The following is a 219-nucleotide window of genomic DNA, read 5'->3' as shown; positions in this document are numbered from 1 at the left end:
AGCTGGCGGGGCTGCGGCTCCGCGCCCGCCAGCTCCGCGACCAGGTCGAGCAGATCCAGAAAGAGCAGAACTACCAGCGGGTGAGGAGGGGGCTCCAGGGGGGTGCCGCTTGAGGTGAACCCCTTTTTTTCCATACCATGACCCCCTCCTCTTTTATTTTATTTTTTTTCCGGCAGTACCGGGAGGAGCGTTTCCGCATGACGAGCGAGAGCACCAACC

The 219-nt window shown here is 60.7% G+C and overlaps 1 protein-coding gene across 1 annotated transcript in view; it reads left to right on the top strand.

Annotated features, from left to right (window-relative positions):
• The window catches only part of LOC104164001 (transmembrane emp24 domain-containing protein 4-like), a gene marked incomplete at both ends in the record, with an annotated part of 542 nt that extends 327 nt beyond the window's left edge, over positions 1-215 (top strand). The window contains 2 exons of the mRNA XM_009703186.1: positions 3-80; positions 177-215. Of these exons, the coding sequence (XP_009701488.1) occupies positions 3-80; positions 177-215 (117 nt within the window). The remainder of the gene's footprint in view (positions 1-2; positions 81-176) is intronic.
• Positions 216-219: the final 4 nt, after the last annotated feature.

Source organism: Cariama cristata, unplaced genomic scaffold (assembly GCF_000690535.1).
Source record: "Cariama cristata isolate BGI_N322 unplaced genomic scaffold, ASM69053v1 scaffold37776, whole genome shotgun sequence".
Lineage (NCBI taxonomy): Eukaryota > Metazoa > Chordata > Aves > Cariamiformes > Cariamidae > Cariama > Cariama cristata.
This window is presented reverse-complemented; position numbering and strand designations above follow the sequence as displayed.